We start from the raw sequence: 27,271 nt of genomic DNA, 5'->3' as shown, positions 1-27,271 counted from the left end.
CACTTCTCAGCATTTTGAAGCCCGTTTCCTCTCTCAGAGTACAGTGAATGTCAGAGGGATATGAAGAGAGTATCGCCTATTGATTTTATGGTTTTCCTCATGGGAAATCTTTTCAAAGGTTCTCTGTTATCGGTCGTAGAGATTCATCTCCTTCCTCCCTTTTCAGATCGACGATATACTCTCATATTCCATTACCTCTACTGTTATGGTTTCAGTACTGGTTTGGCTATCTGCTATATGTGGATGGGTGTCCTTCGGTAAGTATGTTTTCATTACTTACGACACTCTCAGCTATGGTTTGGCACTTTATGTAATAATATAAAGTTCTAAATATTTGTATTGTACTTATATTTGCCATGAGTCAGGTTTATGTATATTTCCTTTTGCAGACCATCAGTTTCAAAATTGGGAAACCTATTTAGGAAGTGATTTTTTCTTATCTGTGGTATAGTCTTTTTTTAAATTTACTGCTTTTTCATTAATTTTCGCAGGTCGCAAAATGCTGATGTTTATTGCGTCATTCTTGGTGCACAAATTTTTTGGCGCAAAGGTACTTTCGGTGACGCAAATTCTTAATATCCGTCTTCTTAATTGACGCCGGGTTTCCTTGTACAAGGTTGTGTCTGCAATGACTCGAGTTGCGTCATTTCCGGATGTTGTTAGCGCCAAAAAAATTCATTTTGCGTTGTGCATCATACTTTGCGCCAAATATTTTTTTTTATTTAAAACCCCACTTCCTATATGCCTCTTGCTTTTTTTCTATGCTCAGAGGGCTATGCTGTTTACATTTTTTTCCCATTCCTGAAACTGCCATATAAGGAAATTGATCATTTTGCTTTATATGTTGTTTTTTTCTCTTACATTTGCAAGATGTCTCAATCTGATCCTGTCTCAGAAATCACTGTTGGAACCCTGCTGCCTGATAACAGTTTTACCAAAGCTAAGTATATCTGTTGTTATTGTGTGGAGATGATATCTGCAGTTGTGGTATCTAATAGTTGTCATGATAAGCTTTTACATATAGAGAATGTATCCATCAGTACTAGTACAATGCCTGTTGTTCCTTCAACATCTAATGTACATGATATCCCTGTGAATATTAAAGATTTTATTGCTGATGCGATTCAGAAGACTTTGTCTGCTATTCCGCCTTCTAATAAACGTAAAAGGTCTTTTAAAACTTCTCATAAAGTTGATGAAATTTCAAATGACCGACAACATACTGAATTATCCTCCTCTGATGAGGATCTATCTGATTCAGAAGATCCTACCTCAGATATTGACACTGACAAATCTACTTATATCTTTTAAATGGAGTATGTTCGTTCTTTGTTAAAGAAGTGTTGATTACTTTGGATATTGAGGAAACTAGTCCTCTTAATACTAAAACTAGTAAATGTTTAAAATCTGTTTATAAACCTCCTGTGGTTACTCCCGAGGTTTTTCCAGTTCATGATTCTATTTCTGATATGATTTTAAAAGAATGGAATAGGCCTGGTACTTCTTTTATTCCTTTTTCTAGGTTTAAAAAGTTGTATCTTTTGCCAACAGTTAGATTTGAGTTTTGGGAAAAAATCCCCAAAGTTGATGGGGTTATTTCTACTCTTGCCAAACGTACTACTATCCCTATGGAAGATAGTACTTCCTTTATGGACCCTTCAGGTAGGAAACTTGAATCTTATCTAAGGAAAGCTTATTTATATTTTGGCTATTTTCTCAGGCCTGCCATTTCTATGGCTGATGTTGCAGCTGCATAAACTTTTTGGTTGAAAAGCTTAGCGCAACAGGAAGCAGACCTTGGTTTGTCTAGCATTGTTCGCTTGCTGCAACATGCTAATCATTTTATCTGTAATGCCATTTTTAATATCATCATTATCATGTCTTTGGCTATTTTAGCCAGAAGAGTTTTGTGGCTCAAATATTGGAATGTTGACATAGTATCTAAGTCTAGATTACTATCTCGTTCTTTCCAAGGTATTAATTTATTTGGTTCTCAGTTGGATGCAATTATTTCAACTGTCACTGGGGGGAAAGGAGTTTTTCTACCTCAGGATTAAAGATCTAAGGGTAAATCTTAAATTTCTAATTTTTTTTTTTCTTTTTGACAGAATATGGAATAGAAAGTCAATCCTTCCCCCCCCCAAAGAATCTGGTTCCATTTGGAAACCTTCTTCAAGTTGGAATAAATCCAAGCCATTTAAGAAACCAAAGCCAGCCCCCGAGTCTGCATGAAGGTGTGGCCCTCATTCCAGCTCAGCTGGTGGGGGGCAGATTAAAATGATTCCTAAACGGGGGGCGTGTCCTAACAGTGACTGTGGACGGTCACATCTTCTCAGTGCTCCTGCAGATCACCCAACAATCCGCCGGTGGAGGGTACTTTTTACAGAGATACAACAAACAAAAGGTCCAGTATTACTGGTACTGTGAACAAACAGGCATTATCTGCGCTAATCTCTGTATTTTTGATGCCGGAACAAGAGAGTGGACAATAGAGGCCTGGACAGGCAGCGCTACCCCCCCTTGGTTTACCAAGGGTATTTGTCAGGACTGGTATTAAGAAATATAAAATTCTCACACCTACTTAGCTTCTTGGTACAAAAAGAATCTCCCCAGTACTAGATAACCTGAGGACACCAACTATCATTGCGCAACAAGTATGGCTGCCGTAATGGAAACTACATACATAACCCGCATTGATGCTTTTATGGAGCGAATGGAGCAACGCTTAATGGACCTATTACAAAAAGCTCCTTGGGACTTTTTGACACAATCACGTATGAAGCACAGCAACCCAGAATATGGAGTGAAAGACGAGGTGGTGGCAGTTGTGGATGTGGGAGCCGCGGATAAGAGCGCTCCCGCGGTTTCCCCTCCACGAGTCAAAAGAGAAATTAAAGTTAGCGCAGAGCCACCGCTCCAGGCTTCATCCCGAAAGCAGCTGCCCAAGCAAATTGACAAGCCGCAAACGACAGACAAGCAGCAGATGAGCCCTATCTTTTTCAAGAATCCACTCAGCGCGAGTCCATCATTTAAACACAGAAATGGTGCCAGAGCTAATGGAGTAACGGCCTCTAGCCGCAACAAGAAGCTCAGCACTTTCTCTCAAATAGACCCACAGCTAAGCGGTCACGACACTGAAGCACCCGTTGAACGGGGAGACAAGGGAGACTTTTGCCTTGGGAAATATAAAGATAACACCTCAGTCTTAACGGAAATGGCTATACCTAAGCCGCTGGACATACCACGCTATCTCGGCAACATGGTCTCTAAAAGACTGTTCACAAAGCAACCCTGTTGGGACCAACTAAAGCCAGCCTGAGGACCTTTTGGTATCAATACATTTTGTTTTATATAGTTGGTTTTTAAAATGTTTGATACCTGTTTATAGATGCCCAGCAATGCTGGGTCCAGTAACAACCAGCCTGAGGACTTTTAAGTATCGCTAAATGTTGTTTTATAATGTTGATATAGAAATTGTTTTATTCATGTTTATGGATGTCTGCACTGTAATGAACATACAAGATGTTACCTTTTCTTTCATGTAATTTCATGAGCTAGTGACGTATGGGATATACATTCCTACCAGGAGGGGCAAAGTCCCAAACCTCAAAATGCCTATAAATACACCCCTCACCACACCCACAATTCAGTTTTACAAACTTTGCCTCCCGTGGAGGTGGTGAAGTAAGTTTGTGCTAGATTCTACGTTGATATGCGCTTCGCAGCAGGCTGGAGCCCGGTTTTCCTCTCAGAGTGCAGTGAATGTCAGAGGGATGTGAAGAGAGTATTGCCTATTTGAATTCAATGGTCTCCTTCTACGGGATCTATTTCATAGGTTCTCTTTTATCGGTCGTAGAGATTCATCTCTTACCTCCCTTTTCAGATCGACGATATACTCTTATATACCATTACCTCTACTGATTCTCGTTTCAGTACTGGTTTGGCTATCTACTATATGTAGATGAGTGTCCTGGGGTAAGTAAGTCTTATTTTTTGTGACACTCTAAGCTATGGTTGGGCACTTTATATATAAAGTTCTAAATATATGTCTTTAAACTTATATTTGCCTTGATTCAGGATGATCAATATTCCTTATTTCAGTCAGTCAGTTTAATTATTTGGGATAATGCATATAAATAATCAATTTATTCTTACCTTAAAAATTGTTCAATTGACTTTTTTTCCCTGTGGGCTGTTAGGCTCGCGGGGGCTGAAAATGCTTCAATTTATTGCGTCATTTTTGGTGCTGACTTTTTTGGCGCAAATTTTTTTTTTTTGTCATTTCCGCCGTCATACTTGACGCCGGAAGTTGTTCGTGTTTTTTTTACATTTTTGCGCCAAAAAATGTCGGCGTCACCGGATGTGGCGTCATTCTTGGCGCCAATAATGTGGGCGTCTTTTTTGGCGCAAAAAAATGTGGGCGTCATTCTTGTCTCCACCTTTTTTTCACATTATTTCAGTCTCATTTTTCATTGCTTCTGGTTGGTAGAGGCTTGTTCATTGGCATTTTTTCCCCATTCCTGAAACTGTCATTTAAGGAATTTGATACATTTTGCTTTATATGTTGTTTTTTCTTTTACATATTGCAAGATGTCTCAAATTGACCCTGGATCAGAATCTACTTCTGGAAAGACGCTGCCTGATGCTGGTTCTACCAAAGTTAAGTGCATTTGTTGTAAACTTGTGGTAACTGTTCCTCCGGCTGTAGTTTGTGATGTATGTCATGATAAACTTGCTAATGCAGATAGTATTTCCATTAGTAATATTCCATTACCTGTTGCTGTTCCCTCAACATCTAATACTCAGGATGTTCCTGTTAATATTAAAGAATTTGTTTCTAAATCTATTAGGAAGGCTCTGTCTGTTATTCTTCCTTCCAGTAAACGTAAAAGGTCTTTTAAAACTTCTCATATTTCAGATGAATTTTTAAATGACCGTCATCATTCTGACTTGTCTGTTTCTGATGAGGATTTTTCTGGTTCAGAAGATTCTGTCTCAGATATTGACACTGATAAATCTTCATATTTATTTAAAATGGAATTTATTCGTTCTTTACTTAAAGAAGTTTTAATCGCATTAGAGATGGAGGAATCTAGTCCTCTTGATACTAAATCTACTAAGCGTTTAAATTCTGTTTTTAAACCTCCTATAGTTATTCCAGAAGTTTTTCCTGTCCCTGATGCTATTTCTGAAGTAATTTCTAGGGAATGGAATAATCTGGGTACTTCATTTACTCCTTCTCAAAGGTTTAAGAAATTGTATCCTGTGCCATCTGACAGATTAGAGTTTTGGGACAAAATCCCTAAAGTTGATGGGGCTATCTCTACTCTTGCTAAACATACTACTATTTCTACGGCGGATAGTACTTCCTTTAAGGATCCTTTAGATAGGAAGATTGAATCCTTTCTAAGGAAAGCTTATTTATGTTCAGGTTATCTTCTTAGGCCTGCTATTTCTTTAGCTGATGTTGCTGCCGCTTCCACTTTTTGGTTGGAGGCTTTAGCACAACAAGTGTCAGATCATAATACTCATAGCATTGTTAAACTTCTTCAACATGCTAATAACTTTATTTGTGATGCCATCTTTGATATCATTAGAGTTGATGTTAGGTATATGTCTTTAGCTATTTTAGCTAGAAGAGCTTTATGGCTTAAAACTTGGAATGCAGATATGTCTTCTAAGTCAACTTTGCTTTCTCTTTCTTTCCAAGGTAATAAATTATTTGGTTCTCAGTTGGATTCTATTATTTCAACTGTTACTGGGGGGAAAGGAACTTTATTGCCTCAAGACAAAAAATCTAAAGGTAAATATAGGGCTGCTAATCGTTTTCGTTCCTTTCGTCAGAATAAGGAACAGAAGCCTGACCCTTCCCCTTAAGGAACGGTTTCCGTTTGGAAACCGTCTCCAGTCTGGAATAAATCCAAGCCTTTTAGAAAGCCAAAGCCAGCTCCCAAGTCCACATGAAGGTGCGGCCCTCATTCCAGCACAGCTGGTAGGGGGCAGGTTACGATTTTTCAAAGATATTTGGATCAATTCGATTTACAGTCTTTGGATTCAGAACATTGTTTCACAAGGGTACAGAATAAGTTTCAAGGTAAGGCCGCCTGCAAGAAGATTTTCTCTCTCTCGCATTCCAATAAACCCAGTGAAGGCTCAGGCATTTCTGAAATGTGTTTCAGATCTAGAATTGGCTGGAGTAATTGTGCCAGTTCCAGTTCTGGAACAGGGTCTGGGGTTTTATTCAAATCTATTCATTGTACCAAAGAAGGAGAATTCCTTCAGACCAGTTCTGGATTTAAAAATATTGAATCATTATGTAAGGATACCAACATTCAAAATGGTAACTATAAGCACTATTCTGCCTTTTGTTCAGCAAGGGCATTATATGTCCACAATAGATTTACAGGATGCATATCTTCATATTCCAATTCATCCAGATCATTATCAGTTTCTGAGATTCTCTTTTCTAGACAAACATTACCAGTTTGTGGCCCTGCCGTTTGGCCTAGCGACAGCTCCAAGGATCTTTTCAAAGGTCAGAGAACAGGGTATTGCGGTATTTCCTTATTTGGACGATATCTTGGTACTTGCTCAGTCTTCACTTTCTGCAGAATCTCATACGAATCGACTTGTGTCGTTTCTTCAAAAACATGGTTGGAGGATCAATTTACCAAAGAGTTCATTGATTCCTCAGACAAGAGTAACCTTTTTAGGTTTCCAAATAGATTCAGTGTCCATGACCTTGTCTCTAACAGAAAAGAGACGTCTGAAATTGGTTTCAGCCTGTCGAAACCTTCAGTCTCAATCATTCCCTTCGGTAGCTTTATGCATAAAAATTCTAGGTCTCATGACTGCTGCATCGGACGCGATCCCCTTTGCTCGTTTTCACATGCGACCTCTTCAGCTTTGTATGCTGAACCAATGGTGCAGGGATTATACAAAGTTATCACAATTGATATCCTTAAATCCGAATGTACGACACTCTCTGACATGGTGGACAGATCACCATCGTTTAGTCCAAGGGGCTTCTTTTGTTCTTCCAACCTGGACTGTGATCTCAACAGATGCGAGTATGACAGGTTGGGGAGCTGTATGGGGATCTCTGACAGCGCAGGGGGTTTGGGATTCTCAGGAGGCGAGATTACCAATCAACATTTTGGAACTCCGTGCGATTTTCAGAGCTCTTCAGTTCTGGCCTCTTCTGAAGAGAGAATCGTTTCAGACAGACAATGTCACAGCCGTGGCATATGTCAATCATCAAGGGGGGACTCACAGTCCTCAGGCTATGAAAGAAGTATCTCGGATACTTGTATGGGCGGAATCCAGCTCTTGTCTAATCTCTGCGGTTCACATCCCAGGTGTAGACAATTGGGAAGCGGATTATCTCAGTTGCCAAACGTTACATCCGGGCGAATGGTCTCTTCACCCAGAGGTATTTCTTCAGATTGTTCAAATCTGGGGGCTTCCAGAAATAGATCTGATGTCTTCTCATCTAAACAAGAAACTTACCAGGTATCTGTCCAGATCCAGGGACGCTCAGGCGGAGGCAGTGGACGCGTTGTCTCTTCCCTGGAATTATCATCCTGCCTATATCTTTCCGCCTCTAGTTCTTCTTCCAAGAGTGATTTCCAAAATTCTAAAGGAACGTTCGTTTGTACTGCTGGTGGCTGCAGCATGGCCTCACAGGTTTTGGTATGCGGATCTTGTTCAGATGGCCACTTGCCAACCTTGGACTCTTCCGTTAAGACCAGACCTTCTATCTCAAGGCCCTTTTTTCCATCAGGATCTCAAATTATTAAATTTGAAGGTATGGAGATTGAACGCTTGATTCTTAGTCATAGAGGTTTCTCTGACTCAGTAATTAATACTATGTTACAGGCTCGTAAATCTGTGTCTAGGAAGATTTATTATCGAGCCTGGAAGACTTACATTTCTTGGTGTTCTTCTCATAAATTCTCCTGGCATTCTTTTAGAATTCCTAGAATTTTACAGTTTCTTCAGGATGGTTTGGATAAAGGTTTGTCTGCAAGTTCTTTGAAAGGACAAATCTCTGCTCTTTCTGTTCTTTTTCACAGAAAGATTGCTAATCTTCCTGATATTCATTGTTTTGTACAGGCTTTGGTTCGTATAAAACCTGTCATTAAGTCAATTTCTCCTCCTTGGAGTCTTAATTTGGTTCTGAGGGCTTTACAAGCTCCTCCTTTTGAACCTATGCATTCTCTGGATATTAAATTACTTTCTTGGAAAGTTATGTTCCTTTTGGCCATCTCTTCTGCTAGAAGAGTTTCTGAGTTATCTGCTCTTTCTTGTGAATCTCCTTTTCTGATTTTTCATCAGGATAAGGTGGTGTTGCGGACTTCATTTTAAATTTTTACCTAAGGTTGTGAAGTCTAACAACATTAGTAGAGAAATTGTTGTTCCTTCATTATGTCCTAATCCTAAGAATTCTCTGGAGAAATCTTTACATTCTTTGGATGTAGTGAGAGCTTTAAAATATTATGTTGAAGCTACTAAAGATTTTAGAAAGACTTCTAGTCTATTCGTTATCTTTTCTGGTTCCAGGAAAGGTCAGAAGGCCTCCGCCATTTCTTTGGCGTCTTGGTTAAAGTCTTTGATTCATCATGCTTATGTCGAGTCGGGTAAAACTCCGCCTCAAAGGATTACAGCTCATTCTACTAGGTCAGTTTCTACTTCCTGGGCGTTTAGGAATGAAGCTTCTGTTGATCAGATTTGCAAAGCAGCAACTTGGTCTTCTTTGCATACTTTTACTAAATTCTACCATTTTTATGTGTTTTCTTCTTCTGAAGCAGTTTTTGGTAGAAAAGTACTTCAGGCAGCTGTTTCAGTTTGATTCTTCTGCTTATAATTTCAGTTTTTTTCATTATTAAGATTAAAACTTTTGTTTTGGGTTGTGGATTATTTTTCAGCGGAATTGGCTGTCTTTATTTTGTCCCTCCCTCTCTAGTGACTCTTGCGTGGAAGTTCCACATCTTGGGTATTTATTATCCCATACGTCACTAGCTCATGGACTCTTGCTAATTACATGAAAGAAAACATAATTTATGTATGAACTTACCTGATGAATTCATTTCTTTCATATTAGCAAGAGTCCATGAGGCCCACCCTTTTTTTGTGGTGATTATGATTTTTTTGTATAAAGCACAATTATTCCAATTCCTTATTTGATGCTTTCGCTCCTTTCTTATCACCCCACTACTTGGCTATTCGTTAAACTGAATTGTGGGTGTGGTGAGGGGTGTATTTATAGGCATTTTGAGGTTTGGGAAACTTTGCCCCTCCTGGTAGGAATGTATATCCCATACGTCACTAGCTCATGGACTCTTGCTAATATGAAAGAAATGAATTTATCAGGTAAGTTCTTACATAAATTATGTTTTCTCACTCTCTTTTGCATATTACCTCAGCTGACCACATATACTTAAGCAAAGCCACGCTACAACGAAGCTTTAGGAATAAATATAGCATGATGGGGAAGGTGGAGGAGCGGCGTGTGCGCCGGCATCCCTTACTGCATCTGAGTGTCTCTAGGGGGGCTTAGGGGGGGGCTCCAAGGGCGACACAAAAATACATTTTTAGAGAGGGATCAACGGCGCATGCTCTGCTGCAGAGGATAGTAAAAGGAAAAAGGTTGGCGACACTGCGGCCGAGACCGTTGATGGATTTCTTTCTATCAGCCTTGAATATTACCCTGAGCCATATCTGAGAAGTAAGCTATATAATCCGTATCTTATAATTTGACTTTCTGCCTAGGGCGTGACATCTGATGGGATGCTGAAAGTATACGCTTGTAGTCACTCAGGTTCAAAAATGGGAAGTTTGTAAACTGGGAACAGGTTTTATGTAGATGTACCGTTTGTATGAAGTTATATAGTTTACTTTCGTGAGTTATATGTTAATATAAGATCCAGTCTTGACAGGAGCACCTACATCAAGTGGAAATAAGTAGTTTTATAGTAACATTAAATAATGGTGTCAGGTGTATCTTTGTTGCTCTACAACAACCCCTGGACTTTAATAAAAACACTGCGATCGGTCCAAGAGTGACCTAATGTTTTGACATGGGGGGAAGAAAACCGAGGACTTTATCCTACTATACATGATCCTTCTTAGATATGTTGTGGACATTTTTTACAGTGCCAACTTTACGTAATCTTCTTCAGATATGATGTGAGCACTTGTATTAATGCCTATTTCATGTATGATGCTATTGTTGTCTTATTTTTACGTCATGTCCTCAATAAAAAAAAAATTAAAAAAAATGATTCCTAAACATTTGGGCAGATTCTGTCCAAAATCAATGGATTCAGTGTATTGTCTCTCAAGGGTATCGAATAGGATTCAGAGTAAGATTTTTTCTCTTACGCATCCCAGTAAATCCAGTGAAGGCTCAGATTTTTCTGAAGTGTTTCAGATCGAGAGTTTTCAGGGGTAATTATACCAGTTCCGTTTCAGGGACAGGGTCTGGGGTTTTATTCAAATCTATTCTTTGTTCCAAAGAAAGAAATTTCATTCAGGCCATTTCTGGATCTGAAAATTTTGAATTGTTTTGTAAGAGTGCCATCTTTCAAAATGGTGATTATAAGGACTATTCTGCCTTAGTTCCGCAAGGTCATTATATGTCCACGATAGACTTACAGGATGCCTATCTTTTTATTCCGATTCATCCAGAACTTTATCGGTTTCTGAGATTCTCTTTTCTAGACAAGCATTACCAATTTGGCGGCAGTCATGGATAATACACTGTCAGCGGTATTAGCCAGACTACCTGAATTTAGAGGAAAGCGAGATAGCTCTGGAGTTAGACGAAATACAGAGCATACTGACGCTTTAAGAGCTATGTCTGATACTGCCTCACAATATGCAGAAGCTGAAGAAGGAGAGCTTCTTTCTGTGGGTGATGTTTCTGACTCAGGGAAGATGATGCAACCTGATTCTGTTATCTCTACATTTAAATTTAAGCTTGAACACCTCTGCGTGTTACTCAGGGAGGTTTTAGCTGCTCTGAATGACTGTGATACAATTGCAGTGCCAGAGAAATTGTGTAGACTGGATAAATACTATGCAGTGCCGGTGTGTACTGATGTTTTTCCAATACCTAAAAGGTTTACAGAAATTATTACTAAGGAATGGGATAGACCAGGTGTGCCGTTCTCTCCCCCTCCTATTTTTAGAAACATGTTTCCAATAGACGCCACCACACGGGACTTATGGCAGACAGTTCCTAAGGTGGAGGGAGCAGTTTCTACCCTAGCAAAGTGTACTACTATCCCTGTCGAGGACAGTTGTGCTTTCTTAGATCCAATGGATAAAAAGTTAGAGGGTTACCTTAAGAAAATGTTTATTCAACAAGGTTTTATCCTACAGCCCCTTGCATGCATTGCTCCTGTCACTGCTGCTGCGGCGTTCTGGTTTGAGTCTCTGGAAGAGGCTTTACAGGTAGCGACTCCATTGGATGACATACTTGACAAGCTTAGAGCACTTAAGCTAGCCAATTCTTTTGTTTCTGATACCATTGTTCATTTGACTAAACGGCTAAGAATTCTGGTTTTGCTATCCAGGCGCGTAGAGCGCTATGGCTTAAATCATGGTCAGCTGATGTTACTTCAAAGTCTAAGCTGCTTAACATTCCCTTCAAGGGGCAGACCCTAGTCTGGCCTGGTTTGATGGAGATTATTGCTGATATCACTGGAGGAAAAGGTCATGCCCTTCCTCAGGATAGGTCCAAATCAAAGGCCAAACAGTCTAATTTTCGTGCTTTTCGAAACTTCAAGGCAAGTGCGGCATCAACTTCCTCTAATGCAAAACAAGAGGGAACTTTTGCTCAGTCCAAGACGGTCTGGAGACCTAACCAGACCTGGAACAAAGGTAAGCAGGCCAAAAAGCCTGCTGCTGCCTCTAAGACAGCATGAAGGAACGGCCCCCTATCCAATAACGGATCTAGTAGGGGGCAGACTTTCGCTCTTCGCCCAGGCGTGGGCAAGAGATGTCCAGGATCCCTGGGCGTTGGAAATTATATCCCAGGGATATCTTCTGGACTTCAAGGCTTCACCCCCAAAAGGGAGATTTCACCTTTCACAATTATCTGCAAACCAGATAAAGAGAGAGGCATTCTTACACTGTGTACAAGACCTCTTAGTTATGGGAGTGATCCATCCAGTTCCAAAGGAGGAACAGGGACAGGGATTTTACTCAAATCTGTTTGTGGTTCCCAAAAAAGAGGGAACCTTCAGACCAATTTTGGATCTAAAGATCTTAAACAAATTCCTCAGAGTTCCATCATTCAAGATGGAGACTATTCGTACCATCCTACCTATGATCCAGGAGGGTCAATACATGACTAGTGGATCTAAAGGATGCTTATCTTCACATTCCGATACACAAAGATCATCATCGGTTTCTCAGGTTTGCCTTCCTAGACAGGCATTACCAGTTTGTAGCTCTTCCCTTTGGGTTAGCTACAGCTCCAAGAATTTTTACGAAGGTTCTGGGGTCGCTTCTGGCGGTCCTAAGGCCGCGGGGCATAGCAGTGGCCCCTTATTTAGACGACATCCTGATTCAAGCGTCAAACTTCCAAATTGCCAAGTCTCATACGGACATAGTGTTGGCATTTCTGAGGTTGCATGGGTGGAAGGTGAACGAGGAAGAGTTCTCTATCCCCCCACACAAGAGTTTCCTTCCTAGGGACTCTGATAGATTCTGTAGAAAGGAAAATTTACCTGACGGAGTCCAAGTTATCAAAACTTCTAAATTCCTGCCGTATTCTTTATTCCATTCCTCACCCTTCGGTGGCTCAGTGCATGGAAGTAATCGGCTTAATGGTAGCGGCAATGGACATAGTGCCGTTTGCACGCCTACATCTCAGACCGCTGAAACTCTGCATGCTCAGTCGGTGGTATGGGGATTACACAGATTTGTCCCCTCTACTAAATCTGGATCAAGAGACCAGGGATTCTCTTCTCTTGTGGCTATCTTGGGTCCATCTGTCCAAAGGTATGACCTTTCGCAGGCCAGATTGTACATTTGTAACGACAGATGCCAGCCTTCTAGGTTGGGGTGCAGTCTGGAACTCCCTGAAAGCTCAGGGATCGTGGACTCAGGAGGAGACACTCCTTCCAATAAACATTCTGGAACTAAGAGCGATATTCAATGCTCTTCAGACTTGGCCTCAGCTAGCGACAATGAGGTTCATCAGATTTCAGTCGGACAACATCACGACTGTGGCTTACATCAACCATCAAGGGGGAACAAGGAGTTCCCTAGTGATGTTAGAAGTCTCAAAGATAATTCGCTGGGCAGAGATTCACTCTTGCCACCTATCGGCTATCCATATCCCAGGTGTAGAGAACTGGGAGGCGGATTTTCTAAGTCGACAGACTTTTCATCCGGGGGAGTGGGAACTCCATCCGGAGATGTTTGCACAATTGATTCATCGTTGGGGCAAACCAGAACTGGATCTCATGGCGTCTCGCCAGAACGCCAAGCTTCCTTGTTACGGATCCAGGTCCAGGGACCCCAAGGCAACGCTGATAGATGCTCTAGCAGCGCCTTGGTCCTTCAACCTGGCTTATGTGTTTCCACCGTTTCCTCTGCTCCCTCGTCTGATTGCCAAAATCAAGCAGGAGAGAGCATCAGTGATCTTGATAGTGCCTGTGTAGCCACGCAGGACTTGATATGCAGATCTGGTGGACATGTCATCCTTTCCACCATGGACTCTGCCGCTGAGACAGGACCTTCTACTTCAAGGTCCTTTCAACCATCCAAATCTAATTTCTCTGAGGCTGACTGCCTGGAGATTGAACGCTTGATTTTATCAAAGCGTGGTTTCTCCGAGTCAGTCATTGATACCTTAATTCAGGCACGAAAGCCTGTCACCAGGAAAATCTATCATAAGATATGGCGTAAATATCTTTATTGGTGTGAATCCAAGGGCTACGCATGGAGTAAGGTCAGGATTCCCAGGATATTATCTTTTCTCCAAGAAGGATTGGAGAAAGGATTGTCAGCTAGTTCCTTAAAGTGACAGATTTCTGCGCTGTCTATTCTTTTGCACAAGCGTCTGGCGGATGTTCCAGATGTTCAGGCATTTTGTCAGGCTTTAGTTAGAATCAAGCCTGTGTTTAAACCTTTTGCTCCACCTTGGAGCTTAAATTTGGTTCTTAAAGTTCTTCAGGGGGTTCCGTTTGAACCTCTTCATTCCATAGATATCAAACTTTTATCTTGGAAAGTTCTTTTTTTGGTAGCTATTTCCTTGGCTCGTAGAGTTTCCGAGTTATCTGCCTTACAATGTGATTCTCCTTATCTGATCTTCCATGCAGATAAGGTAGTTCTGCGTACCAAACCTGGGTTTTTACCTAAGGTGGTATCTAATAAGAATATCAATCAAGAGATTGTTGTTCCATCTTTGTGTCCTAATCCTTCTTCAAAGAAGGAACGTCTAAACATCTGCTTTGTTTGTTGTCTACTCTGGACAGAGGAGAGGTCAAAAGGCTTCGGCAACCTCTCTTTCTTTTTGGCTAAGAAGCATAATCCGCTTAGCCTATGAGACTGCTGGCCAGCAGCCTCCAGAAAGGATTACAGCTCATTCTACTAGAGCTTTGGCTTCCACATGGGACTTTAAAAATGAGGCTTCTGTTGAACAGATTTGCAAGGCGGCGACTTGGTCTTCGCTTCATACTTTTTCAAAATTCTACAAATTTGATACTTTTGCTTCTTTGGGGGCTATTTTTGGGAGAAAGGTTTTCCAGGCAGTGGTACCTTCCGTTTAAGTACCTGCCTTGTCCCTCCCTTCATCCGCGTACTTTAGCTTTGGTATTGGTATCCCACAAGTAATGGATGATCCGTGGACTGGATACACCTTACAAGAGAAAACATAATTTATGCTTACCTGATAAATTTATTTCTCTTGTGGTGTATCCAGTCCACGGCCCGCCCTGTCATTTTAAGGTAGGTATTTTTTTATTTTAAACTACAGTCACCACTGCACCCTATGGTTTCTCCTTTCTCTGCTTGTTTTCGGTCGAGTGACTGGATATGGCAGTTAGGGGAGGAGCTATATAGCTGCTCTGCTGTGGGTGATCCTCTTGCAACTTCCTGTTGGGAATGAGAATATCCCACAAGTAATGGATGATCCGTGGACTGGATACACCACAAGAGAAATAAATTTATCAAGTAAGCATAAATTATGTTTTTAAAATGGTACCGGTGAGTACTATTTTCCTCCGGGAGAAATTGATTAAGGAATGAAGAAATTTTTCTGCCCTGAGGTTGATGATCTTAGCAGACGTTACTAAGATCCATTCTGGTTCCCACAGAGCTTCTGAATGTAGTGCAAGAGAAATCTTCAGTGTGGAGAACAGTGTCATGCTACAAGTAGCATTGAGGTATGTTCAGTCTTTTATTTCTGAGGAGACTTGGTATATCAGAACTGGCTGACATTATTCCCTGTAAGGGAAGGGGTAAGCAGTAGACCGGTATGATTATGGTGTTACTGAAATTACTATATTATATACACATTTAATTACTATGCTTAGGTATTTCAATAAGGGCTTGACACTGGGCTACTACGGCAGCATGAGATTGTCTGAGGGAGAGAGGCAGCTGTGACACTTTTTATAATTTTATTATATGGCATAAAACGTTTATTATGTATGAAGGGGGCCACATGGCTGGTTAAAAACGCTTCCCATGCGGTTATGGAGTCTGTGATTGTGACGTCCACGGTGGGCGGGGCCTATTTCACGTACTTAGACGTTCAGTTTTCTCTTCACTAGAAGGCAGCAGGCATTAGCTCCGGTGGGGCCTAAAGTTGATTTTCAGCCACTGGATCGTTGTCGAGTCAATCTTGTGTCCCTGAGGGCAGGTAGGCGCCACAGCTCTGCTGTGCAGGGGCCATTTTTGTTGTTAAAGTTTATTTTTCGATATAAATGTCTCTTTAAAGGGTGATGTGACCTTTACTTAAGGGGTGCGATAATTTTTGGCAAAATTGAATTGTTTTTAATGATTTGTTAGTAATAAAAATCGTTTTTTGGGCAGTACAGAAAAATTGTTGCTCTTTTATTTCTTAAAGGCGCAGTACATTTGTTTCTAAAAAAAATTTTGAATCAGTAAATAAGGTTTTTAACGACTATTGTGGCTATTTCTAGTCTGTTTATAATTTCTGAACTTGAGGAAACTCCTTGTTCTATGTGTTTAGAGGCCATTGTGGAACCCCCTCTTACTTTGTGTACCTCTTGTACTGAAAGAGCCTTACAATGTAAAAAACATATATTATGTAAAGACAGTGTTCCTAAGGATGATTCTCAGTCTGAAGAGAATCATGATATGCCGCCTAATTCTCCCCAAGTGTCACAACCTTTAACGCCCACCCAAGCGAAGCCGGTTTCCTCAACCGCGTCTAATTCTTTTACTCTGTAGGATATGGCTGCAGTTATGTCAACTACCCTTACTGAGGTATTATCTAAACTACGAGTGTTACAGAGTAAACGCAGTAGGACAGGAATCAATGTAAATACTGAGTCCTCTGATGCCTTGTTGGCTATTTCCGATGTACCCTCACAGGGATCTGAGTTGGGGGTCAGGGGACTTTTGTCTGAGGGAGAACTTTTGTTATACTGATATTGACATGCTGTATTGGATATTTGCCTGATTCCATAGAAATGATTTAAAGGTATATGTTTCCAAGCATTATTAATGTTTTTTCTTTTCCTTTTATTTTATAAACTTAAATAAACAATATCAACTTCAACAATAAACATCAACCATAAAACAGAGAACAGTAGTCAAAAGAGATGTTTAAGTGTTCAAATAGCACTAGAGAATAATGAACGTGGTGGCTGTTATTAGTTTCATTAGTCTTTAGTACCGTATGTTTTATTTTAAGACTTCTGTGTTAGTTATTTTATCTGAGATTAATTTGATATTTTTTTCATATTTAAATAATTGTATTGTTTTTAGCTACATTTTCTAATTCTTTATTATTTTTTTTCCAGCTTCTTCATCACTGTCTACATGGCTGAATGATTTAATTAAAAAAGAAGGCATTGCTTTCCTAATTAATATGTTTGAAGGGGCTGGTAGTGGTGATGCAAAATGTTCTGGAATTTTACATATTCCAACACTTCATGATCTTCATGAGCCTTTCAGTTTACGTGCTGTGGTGCAGTGGATGGACATGCTGCTTGCAGCTCTAGACTGTTACAATACTTTCATTGGCATGCGGGCCATCAAACCACATGTTTTATTAGGTGAAGTATATAAACTATATTTATATTTACTTTACAAACTTTAACCTTTCTGTTCACCCATCACACCAACATTAGAGCAGATAGTTACAATTGAGCATTTGGAATGGTATCTGATTGGCTGCACACGCCTGCTTCATTTGAACATTAAAAAGAACTTTGTTAGGGTTTGTAAGTATAACTGAACTGTACTAATGGTGCTAAAAAAAAAAGTTTTAAATGCAATTTTAGAAGGCTGATTCTCTTCAGCGGTTTGGGATGTAAGCTATTGGCATGAAGTAAAGTATTAGAATAAATTGGTATTTTCTATAGATTTTAGTAAATGTAGATCATAGTCATTAGGAATTCCTCAAAATTATGAAGGTCACTTTCTGTACCCAACCAGATAAAAAAGCAAATAATTAGTGTATTTTTATATGATTAGATACACTTTTTATATGGGTTACTATTTCCAAAAGCGTGGGGCAGCTCTTACCACCACATAAAGAGGCTGGCATAGTAGGGCACAAACATGCCCCCATAGCTGTCCCATGCCTTTGAAGATACAACAACCTATCAAACTCAAAATAACTTTGTGTGAACAAAACTTTTAGATCCTGAAAATATAGTATTTCAGTATGTCATTATCCAAAAAAGATCTAACCCATTTTTAAGTGAAATACATATGGTATTGCTGAATAAAGAATAACAACATCAATTCTTGAAATCACTTAACATATTTGTCTTTCTCTTGTTAAGTGTATCCAGTCCACGGATCATCCATTACTTGTGGGATATATTCCCTTCCCAACAGGAAGTTGCAAGAGGATCACCCACAGCAGAGCTGCTATATAGCTCCTCCCCTCACATGTCATATCCAGTCATTCTCTTGCAACCCTCAACATAGATGGAGGTCGTGAGAGGAGTGTGGTGTTTTATACTTAATTAATTCTTCAATCAAAAGTTTGTTATTTTTAAATGGCACCGGAGTGTGCTGTTTTTTCTCAGGCAGTATTTGGAAGAAGAATCTGCCTGCGTTTTCTATGATCTTAGCAGAAGTAACTAAGATCCACTGGCTGTTCTCACACATTCTGAGGAGTGGGGTAACTTCAGAAAGGGAATGGCGTGCGGGGTCTCCTGCAACTAAGGTATGTGCAGTAAAATATTTTTCTAAGGAATGGAATTGACTAAGAAAATACTGCTGATACCGAAGTAATGTAAGTAAAGCCTTAAATGCAGTGAAAAGCGACTGGTATCAGGCTTATTAATGTATGTGCAGTTAAATAATTTTCTAAGGAATGGAATTTGACTAAGAAAATGCTGCTAATTCTGAAGTAATGTAGTAAAGCCTTAAATGCAGTAGAAGCGACTGGTATCAGGCTTATCAATAGAGATACATACTCTTTAAAAAAAGGATGTTTAAAACGTTTGCTGGCATGTTTAATCGTTTTTTGAGGTACATTGGTGATAAAACTTATTGGGGCATAATTTTTTCCACATGGCTGACTTATTTTCTGCATAGAAACAGTTAACTGAGGCTTCCCACTGTTGTAATAATGAGTGGGAGGGGCCTATTTTAGCGCTTTTTTGCGCAGTAAAAATTCAGACTCAGTCTTCCTGCATGATCCAGGACGTCTCTAGAGAGCTCAAGGGACTTCAAAAGTCATTTTGAGGGAGGTAATCAGTCACAGCAGACCTGTGACAGTGTGTTTGACTGTGTTAAAAACGTTTTTTTCTCTATTGATTATCCGTTTTGGGTATTAAGGGGTAAATCATCCATTTGCAAGTGGGTGCAATGCTCTGCTAGCTTAATACATTTACTGTGAAAATTTGGTTGCTATAACTGATTTGGTTCACTGTTATTTCAACTTGAGACAGGTTTTGTGCTTCTTAAAGGCGCAGTAGCGTTTTTTATTTTGCTTGTAAACTTATTTTAAAGTGTTTTCCAAGCTTGCTAGTCTCATTGCTAGTCTGTTTAAACATGTCTGACACAGATGAATCTGTTTGTTCATTATGTTTGAAGGCCAGTGTGGAGCCCCATAGAAATATGTGTACTAAATGTATTGATTTCACTATAAATAATAAAGATCAGTCTTTATCTGTAAAAGAATTATCACCAGACAACGAGGGGGAAGTTATGCCGACTAACTCTGCTCACGTGTCAGTACCTTCGCCTCCCGCTCAGGAGGCGCGTGCTAATGTGGCGCCAAGTACATCAGAGACGCCCATAGCAATCACTTTACAGGACATGGCTACAATTATAAATAATACCCTGACAGAAGTATTATCTAGATTGCCAGAATTAAGAGGCAAGCACGATAGCTCTGGGATAAGGACAGAGCGCGCTGGTGCTGTGAGAGTCATGTCCGATACTGCGTCACAGTTTGCAGAACATGAGGACGGAGAGCTTCATTCTGTGGGTGACGGATCTGATCCAGGGAAACCGGATTCAGAGATCTCTAATTTTAAATTTAAGCTTGAGAACCTCCGTGTATTGCTAGGAGAGGTTTTAGCTGCTCTGAATGACTGTAACACAGTTGCAATTCCAGAGAAATTGTGTAGGCTGCATAGATACTATGCGGTGCCGGTGTGTACTGACGTTTTTCCTATACCTAAAAGGCTTACAGAAATTATTAGCAAGGAGTGGGATAGACCCGGTGTGCCTTTTTCCCCACCTCCTATATTTAGGAAAATGTTTCCAATAGACGCCACTACACGGGACTTATGGCAGACGGTCCCTAAGGTGGAGGGAGCAGTTTCTACTTTAGCTAAGCGTACCACTATCCCGGTGGAGGATAGTTGTGCTTTTTCGGATCCAATGGATAAAAAATTAGAAGGTTACCTTAAGAAAATGTTTGTTCAACAAGGTTTTATCTTGCAGCCCCTTGCATGCATTGCGCCTGTCACTGCTGCTGCGGCATTCTGGTTTGAGTCTCTAGAAGAGGCCATTCACACAGCTCCATTGGATGAAATTATGGGCAAGCTTAAAGCACTTAAGCTAGCTAATGCATTTGTTTCTGATGCCATTGTACATTTAACTAAACTAACGGCTATGAACTCCGGATTCGCCATCCAGGCGCGGAGAGCGCTATGGCTTAAATCCTGGTCAGCTGACGTGACTTCTAAATCTAAATTACTTAATATTCCTTTCAAGGGGCAGACCTTATTCGGGCCCGGCTTGCAAGAAATTATTGCTGACATTACTGGAGGTAAGGGTCAAACCCTTCCTCAGGACAGGGCCAAATCAAAGGCCAAACAGTCTAATTTTCGTGGCTTTCAAAATTTCAAGGCAGGAGCAGCATCAACTTCCTCCGCTCCAAAACAGGAAGGAACTGTTGCTCATTACAGACAGGCCTGGAAAACTAACCAGTCCTGGAACAAGGGCAAGCAGGCCAGAAAACCTACTACTGCCCCTAAGACAGCATGAAGGAACGGCCCCCTATCCGGAAGCGGATCTAGTGGGGGGCAGACTTTCTCTTTTCGCCCAGGCGTGGGCAAGAGATGTCCAGGATCCCTGGGCGTTGGAGATCATATCTCAGGGATATCTTCTGGACTTCAAAGCTTCTCCTCCTTGAGGGAGATTCCATCTATCAAGGTTATCAGAAAACCAGATAAAGAAAGAGGCATTCCTACGCTGTGTACAAGACCTCCTAGTAATGGGGGTGATCCACCCTGTTCTGCGGACGGAACAAGGGCAGGGATTTTACTCAAATCTGTTTGTGGTTCCCAAGAAAGAGGGAACCTTCAGACCAATCTTGGATCTAAAGATCTTAAACAAATTCCTAAGAGTTCCATCATTCAAAATGGAAACTATTCGAACCATCCTACCCATGATCCAAGAGGGTCAGTACATGACCACAGTGGACTTAAAGGATGCCTACCTTCACATACCGATTCACAAAGATCATTATCGGTACCTAAGATTTGCCTTTCTAGACAGGCATTACCAGTTTGTATACAAAGAGAGAAGCGCTCTACCAGGAACGAACAACAGCTCAGTGGCTTGTTCTATGGCGATTTACCACCCGGAAGCAGCCTCTTTTAGACCAGTGTGCTTTTCACAGAAGAAAACTTTCCTGAAGTATATCAGTCTGATCCCGCCAAGTAAGGTCAGTCCAGCCCCGAAATACCAGGCAATTCTCCTCTGAACAAGGAACATGACAACCCCAGACGATCGTTTCGGCCTCCTATGGGCCTCGTCAGTGAGGTGCAGCCACACAATTGCATTGAGCCAGTTGTTCGTTCCTGTGAGTGCACTTCTCTCTGTATGTATTTAGTCTCCCTATGGGAAAAAGGGGCAACCAGACGTGGACTCCTTGCTCAGTGTGCTTAGAGGAATATGGCTACACCTCACTGACGAGGCCCAATGAAGGCCGAAACGATCGTCTGGGGTTGCTGTGTTCCTTGTTCAGAGTGGAATTGCCTGGTATTTCGGCGCTGGACTGACCGTAATAGGCGGGATCAGACTGATATACTACAGGAAAGTTCTTCTCTGTGAAAAGCATTACTGGGCTAAAAAGCTGCACCCAGGTGGTAAATCGCCATAGAACAGGCTAACAATTGCATTGAGCTAGTTGTTCGTTCCTGTGAGTGCATTTCTCTCTGTATGTATTTAGTCTCCCTATGGGAAAAAGGGGCAACCAGACGTGGACTCCTTGCTCAGTGTGCTTAGAGGAATATGGCTACACCTCACTGACGAGGCCCAATGAAGGCCGAAACGATCGTCTGGGGTTGCTGTGTTCCTTGTTCAGAGTGGAATTGCATGGTATTTCGGCGCTGGACTGACCGTAATAGGCGGGATCAGACTGATATACTACAGGAAAGTTCTTCTCTGTGAAAAGCATTACTGGGCTAAAAAGCTGCACCCAGGTGGTAAATCGCCATAGAACAGGCTAACAATTGCATTGAGCCAGTTGTTCGTTCCTGTGAGTGCACTTCACTCTGTATGTATTTAGTCTCCCTATGGGAAAAAGGGGCAACCAGACGTGGACTCCTTGCTCAGTGTGCTTAGAGGAATATGGCTACACCTCACTGACGAGGCCCAATGAAGGCCGAAACGATCGTCTGGGGTTGCTGTGTTCCTTGTTCAGAGTGGAATTGCCTGGTATTTCGGCGCTGGACTGACCGTAATAGGCGGGATCAGACTGATATACTACAGGAAAGTTCTTCTCTGTGAAAAGCATTACTGGGCTAAAAAGCTGCACCCAGGTGGTAAATCGCCATAGAACAGGCTAACAATTGCATTGAGCCAGTTGTTCGTTCCTGTGAGTGCACTTCTCTCTGTATGTATTTAGTCTCCCTATGGGAAAAAGGGGCAACCAGACGTGGACTCCTTGCTCAGTGTGCTTAGAGGAATATGGCTACACCTCACTGACGAGGCCCAATGAAGGCCGAAACGATCGTCTGGGGTTGCTGTGTTCCTTGTTCAGAGTGGAATTGCCTGGTATTTCGGCGCTGGACTGACCGTAATAGGCGGGATCAGACTGATATACTACAGGAAAGTTCTTCTCTGTGAAAAGCATTACTGGGATAAAAAGCTGCACCCAGGTGGTAAATCGCCATAGAACAGGCTAACAATTGCATTGAGCCAGTTGTTCGTTCCTGTGAGTGCACTTCTCTCTGTATGTATTTAGTCTCCCTATGGGAAAAAGGGGCAACCAGACGTGGACTCCTTGCTCAGTGTGCTTAGAGGAATATGGCTACACCTCACTGACGAGGCCCAATGAAGGCCGAAACGATCGTCTGGGGTTGCTGTGTTCCTTGTTCAGAGTGGAATTGCCTGGTATTTCGGCGCTGGACTGACCGTAATAGGCGGGATCAGACTGATATACTACAGGAAAGTTCTTCTCTGTGAAAAGCATTACTGGGCTAAAAAGCTGCACCCAGGTGGTAAATCGCCATAGAACAGGCTAACAATTGCATTGAGCCAGTTGTTTGTTCCTGTGAGTGCACTTCTCTCTGTATGTATTACCAGTTTGTAGTTCTTCCCTTTGGGTTAGCTACGGCCCCGAGAATCTTTACAAAGGTTCTGGGCTCACTTCTGGCGGTTCTAAGACCGCGAGGCATAGCGGTGGCTCCGTATCTAGACGGCATCCTGATACAGGCGTCAAGCTTTCAAATTGCCAAGTCTCATACAGAGATAGTTCTGGCATTTCTGAGGTCGCATGGGTGGAAAGTGAACGTGGAAAAGAGTTCTCTATCACCACTCACAAGAGTCTCCTTCCTAGGGACTCTTATAGATTCTGTAGAGATGAAAATTTACCTGACGGAGTCCAGGTTATCAAAACTTCTAAATGCTTGCCGTGTCCTTCATTCCATTTCACGCCCATCAGTGGCTCAGTGCATGGAAGTAATCGGCTTAATGGTAGCGGCAATGGACATAGTGCCATTTGCGCACCTGCATCTCAGACCGCTGCAATTATGCATGCTAAGTCAGTGGAATGGGGATTACTCAGATTTGTCCCCTCTACTAAATCTGGATCGAGAGACCAGAGATTCTCTTCTCTGGTGGCTTTCTCGGGTCCATCTGTCCAAGGGCATGACCTTTCGCAGACCAGATTGGACGATTGTAACAACAGATGCCAGCCTTCTAGGTTGGGGCGCAGTCTGGAACTCCCTGAAGGCTCAGGGATCGTGGACTCAGGAGGAGAAACTCCTACCAATAAATATTCTGGAGTTAAGAGCAATATTCAATGCTCTTCTAGCTTGGCCTCAGTTAGCAACACTGAGGTTCATCAGATTTCAGTCGGACAACATCACGACTGTGGCTTACATCAACCATCAAGGGGGAACCAGGAGTTCCCTAGCGATGTTAGAAGTCTCAAAGATAATTCGCTGGGCAGAGTCTCACTCTTGCCACCTGTCAGCGATCCACATCCCAGGCGTGGAGAACTGGGAGGCGGACTTTCTAAGTCGCCAGACTTTTCATCCGGGGGAGTGGGAACTTCATCCGGAGGTGTTCGCTCAACTGATTCATCGTTGGTTCAAACCAGAACTGGATCTCATGGCGTCTTGCCAGAACGCCAAGCTTCCTCGTTACGGATCCAGGTCCAGGGACCCGGGAGCGGCGCTAGTAGATGCTCTAGCAGCCCCTTGGTTATTCAACATGGCTTATGTGTTTCCACCATTTCCGCTGCTGCCTCGCCTGATTGCCAAGATCAAACAGGAGAGAGCATCGGTGATTCTGATAGCGCCTGCATGGCCACGCAGGACCTGGTATGCAGACCTAGTGGACATGTCGTCCTGTCCACCATGGTCTCTGCCTCTGAGGCGGGACCTTCTAATACAAGGTCCTTTCAACCATCCAAATCTAATTTCTCTGAGGCTGACTGCATGGAGATTGAACGTTTGATCCTATCAAAGCGTGGCTTCTCAGAGTCAGTTATTGATACCTTAATACAGGCACGGAAGCCTGTTACCAGAAAAATCTACCATAAGATATGGCGTAAATACTTGTATTGGTGCGAATCCAAGAGTTACTCATGGAGTAAAGTTAGGATTCCTAGGATATTGTCCTTTCTACAAGAGGGTTTGGAAAAGGGCTTATCTGCTAGTTCGTTGAAGGGACAGATTTCTGCTCTGTCTATTCTTTTGCACAAGCGTCTGGCAGAAGTTCCAGACGTCCAGGCTTTTTGTCAGGCTTTGGCTAGGATTAAGCCTGTGTTTAAAACTGTTTCTCCTCCGTGGAGCTTAAACTTGGTTCTTAAAGTTCTTCAAGGTGTTCCGTTTGAACCCCTTCATTCCATTGATATTAAGCTTTTATCTTGGAAAGTTCTGTTTTTGATGGCTATTTCCTCGGCTCGAAGAGTCTCTGAGTTATCTGCCTTACATTGTGATTCTCCTTATCTGATTTTCCATTCAGACAAGGTAGTTCTGCGTACTAAACCTGGGTTTTTACCTAAGGTAGTTTCTAACAGGAATATCAATCAAGAGATTGTGGTCCCATCATTGTGCCCTAATCCTTCTTCAAAGAAGGAACATCTTTTGCATAATCTGGACGTAGTCCGTGCCCTGAAGTTCTATTTACAGGCAACTAAAGATTTTCGTCAAACTTCTTCCCTGTTTGTCGTTTACTCTGGACAGAGGAGAGGTCAAAAAGCTTCGGCAACCTCTCTCTCCTTTTGGCTTCGTAGTATAATACGCTTAGCCTATGAGACTGCTGGACAGCAGCCCCCTGAAAGAATTACATCTCATTCTACTAGAGCTGTGGCTTCCACCTGGGCCTTTAAGAATGAGGCCTCTGTTGAACAGATTTGCAAGGCTGCGACTTGGTCTTCGCTTCACACCTTTTCAAAATTTTACAAATTTGACACTTTTGCTTCTTCGGAGGCTGTTTTTGGGAGAAAGGTTCTACAGGCAGTGGTTCCTTCCGTTTAATTTCCTGCCTTGTCCCTCCCATCATCCGTGTACTTTAGCTTTGGTATTGGTATCCCACAAGTAATGGATGAACCGTGGACTGGATACACTTAACAAGAGAAAACATAATTTATGCTTACCTGATAAATTTATTTCTCTTGTGGTGTATCCAGTCCACGGCCCGCCCTGTCTTTTTAAGGCAGATCTAAATTTTAATTAAATCTCCAGTCACCACTGCACCCTATGGTTTCTCCTTTCTTGTTTTGTTTCGGTCGAATGACTGGATATGACATGTGAGGAGCTATATAGCAGCTGTGCTGTGGGTGATCCTCTTGCAACTTCCTGTTGGGAAGGGAATATATCCCACAAGTAATGGATGATCCGTGGACTGGATACACCACAAGAGAAATACATTTATCAGGTAAGCATAAATTATGTTTTTGTGTCTGTACTGAAAGGCTGTTTCTTATATCTACTACTTCTTCATTATAATTCTATTTGGACAGAGTAAATGCAAGGACATTTTATCCTTAAAGGGACAGTCTACCATAGAACTGTTATTGTTTTAAAAGATAGATAATCCCTTTATTACCCATTCCCCAGTTTTGCAAAACCAACACAGTTATATTAATATACTTTTCTCTTGTTAAGTGTATCCAGTCCACGGATCATCCATTACTTGTGGGATATTCTCCTTCCCAACAGGAAGTTGCAAGAGGATCACCCACAGCAGAGCTGCTATATAGCTCCTCCCCTCACTACCATATCCAGTCATTTTCTTGCAACTCTCAACAAAGATGGAGGTCGTAAGAGGACTGTGGTGTTTTATACTTAGTTTATTTCTTCAATCAAAAGTTTTTTATTTTTAAATGGTACCGGAGTGTACTGTTTATCTCAGGCAGTATTTAGAAGAAGAATCTGCCTGCGTTTTCTATGATCTTAGCAGAAGTAACTAAGATCCTTTGCTGTTCTCACATATTCTGAGGAGTGAGGTTACTTCAGAGGGGGAATGGCGTGCAGGTTTTCCTGCAATAAGGTAAGTGCAGTTAATATTTTTCTAGGGATGGAATTTGCTAGAAAATGCTGCTGATACCGTAAGTAATGTAAGTAAAGCCTTAAATGCAGTGATAGCGACTGGTATCAGGCTTATTAATAGAGATACATACTCTTATAAAAGTGTATTTTAAAACGTTTGCTGGCATGTTTAATCGTTTTTTATATATGTTTGGTGATTAAACTTATTGGGGCCTAGTTTTCTCCACATGGCTGGCTTGAATTTTGCCTAGAAACAGTTCCCTGAGGCTTCCCACTGTAATATGAGTGGGAGGGGCCTATTTTAGCGCTTTTTTTTGCGCAGCACAAATTACAGACACAGACATCCAGCTTCTTCCTGCATGATCCAGGACTTCTCTGAAGGGCTCAAAAGGCTTCAAAAGTCGTATTGAGGGAGGTAAAAATCCACAGTAGAGCTGTGGCAGTTGTTGTGACTGTTTAAAAAACGTTTTTTGTCATTTGTTATTCCGTTTTTGGTGTTAAGGGGTTAATCATCCATTTGCAAGTGGGTGCAATGTTCTGCTAACTTATTACATACACTGTAAAAATTTCGTTAGTGTAACTGCCTTTTTTCACTGTTATTTCAAATTTGGAAAAAATTTGTGTTTCTTAAAGGCGCAGTA

General features: G+C 41.5%; 1 protein-coding gene across 1 annotated transcript in view; it reads left to right on the top strand.

Annotated features, from left to right (window-relative positions):
* Positions 1-27,271, top strand: part of PRKDC (protein kinase, DNA-activated, catalytic subunit) — a 2,064,551-nt gene that overhangs the window by 795,025 nt on the left and 1,242,255 nt on the right. The window contains 1 exon segment of the mRNA XM_053715028.1: positions 17,010-17,264. Coding sequence (XP_053571003.1) covers positions 17,010-17,264 — 255 coding nt within the window.

Source organism: Bombina bombina, chromosome 5, assembly GCF_027579735.1.
Source record: "Bombina bombina isolate aBomBom1 chromosome 5, aBomBom1.pri, whole genome shotgun sequence".
NCBI lineage: Eukaryota > Metazoa > Chordata > Amphibia > Anura > Bombinatoridae > Bombina > Bombina bombina.
The sequence above is the reverse complement of the archived record's forward strand: the minus strand, read 5'-3'. Positions and strand labels throughout refer to the sequence as shown.